Source organism: Quercus suber, unplaced genomic scaffold, assembly GCF_002906115.3.
Source record: "Quercus suber isolate HL8 unplaced genomic scaffold, Cork oak 2.0 scaffold_1005, whole genome shotgun sequence".
In the NCBI taxonomy this organism is placed as follows: Eukaryota; Viridiplantae; Streptophyta; class Magnoliopsida; order Fagales; family Fagaceae; genus Quercus; species Quercus suber.
This window is the reverse complement of record NW_027070420.1, coordinates 145,682-146,712: the sequence shown is the minus strand read 5'-3', so window position 1 is coordinate 146,712 and position 1,031 is coordinate 145,682. Positions and strand designations below refer to the sequence as shown.

At 34.5% G+C, this 1,031-nt stretch overlaps 1 protein-coding gene across 1 annotated transcript in view; it reads left to right on the top strand.

The window, feature by feature from the left end:
* The window catches only part of LOC112032169 (monosaccharide-sensing protein 2), a 9,480-nt gene extending 9,209 nt beyond the window's left edge, over positions 1 to 271 (top strand). The window contains exons 6-7 of the mRNA XM_065768845.1: positions 47 to 106; positions 209 to 271. Coding sequence (XP_065624917.1) covers positions 47 to 106; positions 209 to 271 — 123 coding nt within the window. The remainder of the gene's footprint in view (positions 1 to 46; positions 107 to 208) is intronic.
* The last annotated feature ends 760 nt before the right edge of the window (positions 272 to 1,031 follow it).

Here is a 1,031-nt window from a genome sequence, read left to right as displayed (position 1 = left end):
CATCTTTGTGTCTTGGGTATCTTGTTATTTTTTTGGTTGTTTGTAGTACGAACTTTACATGCTGGCTGCTGGGTTTGTGTTTCTTTGTGAATGTTTGCCTTACATGGTAACATGGGTTTGTGTTTCTTGTTATTCTTTGTGTCCTGGGTTTGTGTTTCTTGTTATTTTACATGCTATAAACATTGTACTTTGTTTTATGAGAAAACAGTCAAAACACGTTGTTCTTGATTTGTTGATAAGGTTTAGACATTTAGTTAGCATTCCCATTTAACTTATTTAAGTGCAGTGAGGGTGAGTGGGTGACCCAGACCCACTGACTCTATTTTCTCAACTTTAATGAGTTTCTCTGTTTTGAGTTTTGACTTTATAGTATATATTGCGAGGTAAAAACTAAAATGTAAAAAATAAAACAAAAGGTTGAGATAGTATTAAAAAAATAATAAAATAAAAAATCTTAAATTGATCTAAAGATTTTAGAATCCCAACAAAACAAGATTCCATGAAAATACAAACCTCAAAACCTCATATAAATAAAATAATAAACTCAATCTAACTGGTCCAATTAATAACAGAATCCCTCTTCTTCTTTTTTTTAATGTGTATATATATATATATATATATTTTTTAATGGTAAAGCAGGTGTAGTAAGTGTGTAAAGAAATGTTAAAACCGACCAAACCGATTAAACCGAGCCGACCAAACCGCACCGCTATAGGTCGAAAAACCGACCCTAATCGGTATGCATCGGTTTTAATTATGAGAAAACCAATCCATATCGGTTCGGTTACAAATTTGAGAAAATACCGAGCCTATCGAACCGCGCACACCCCTAATATAACTTATCATAATATGAGCGGATAGTAAAATCCCCGTTTTCTGTCAACTTCCATCTCAAACGACACCATCAATCCCTGAAGGTAAATTGGCTGCCAAGAATCGAAAGAAATCATCCACCACATTTGCCTCCTAGTCATTAGGACCTTGATCGAAACGAACATCCCAAGTTCTCCCATCCCCTGCTCCTTGACATA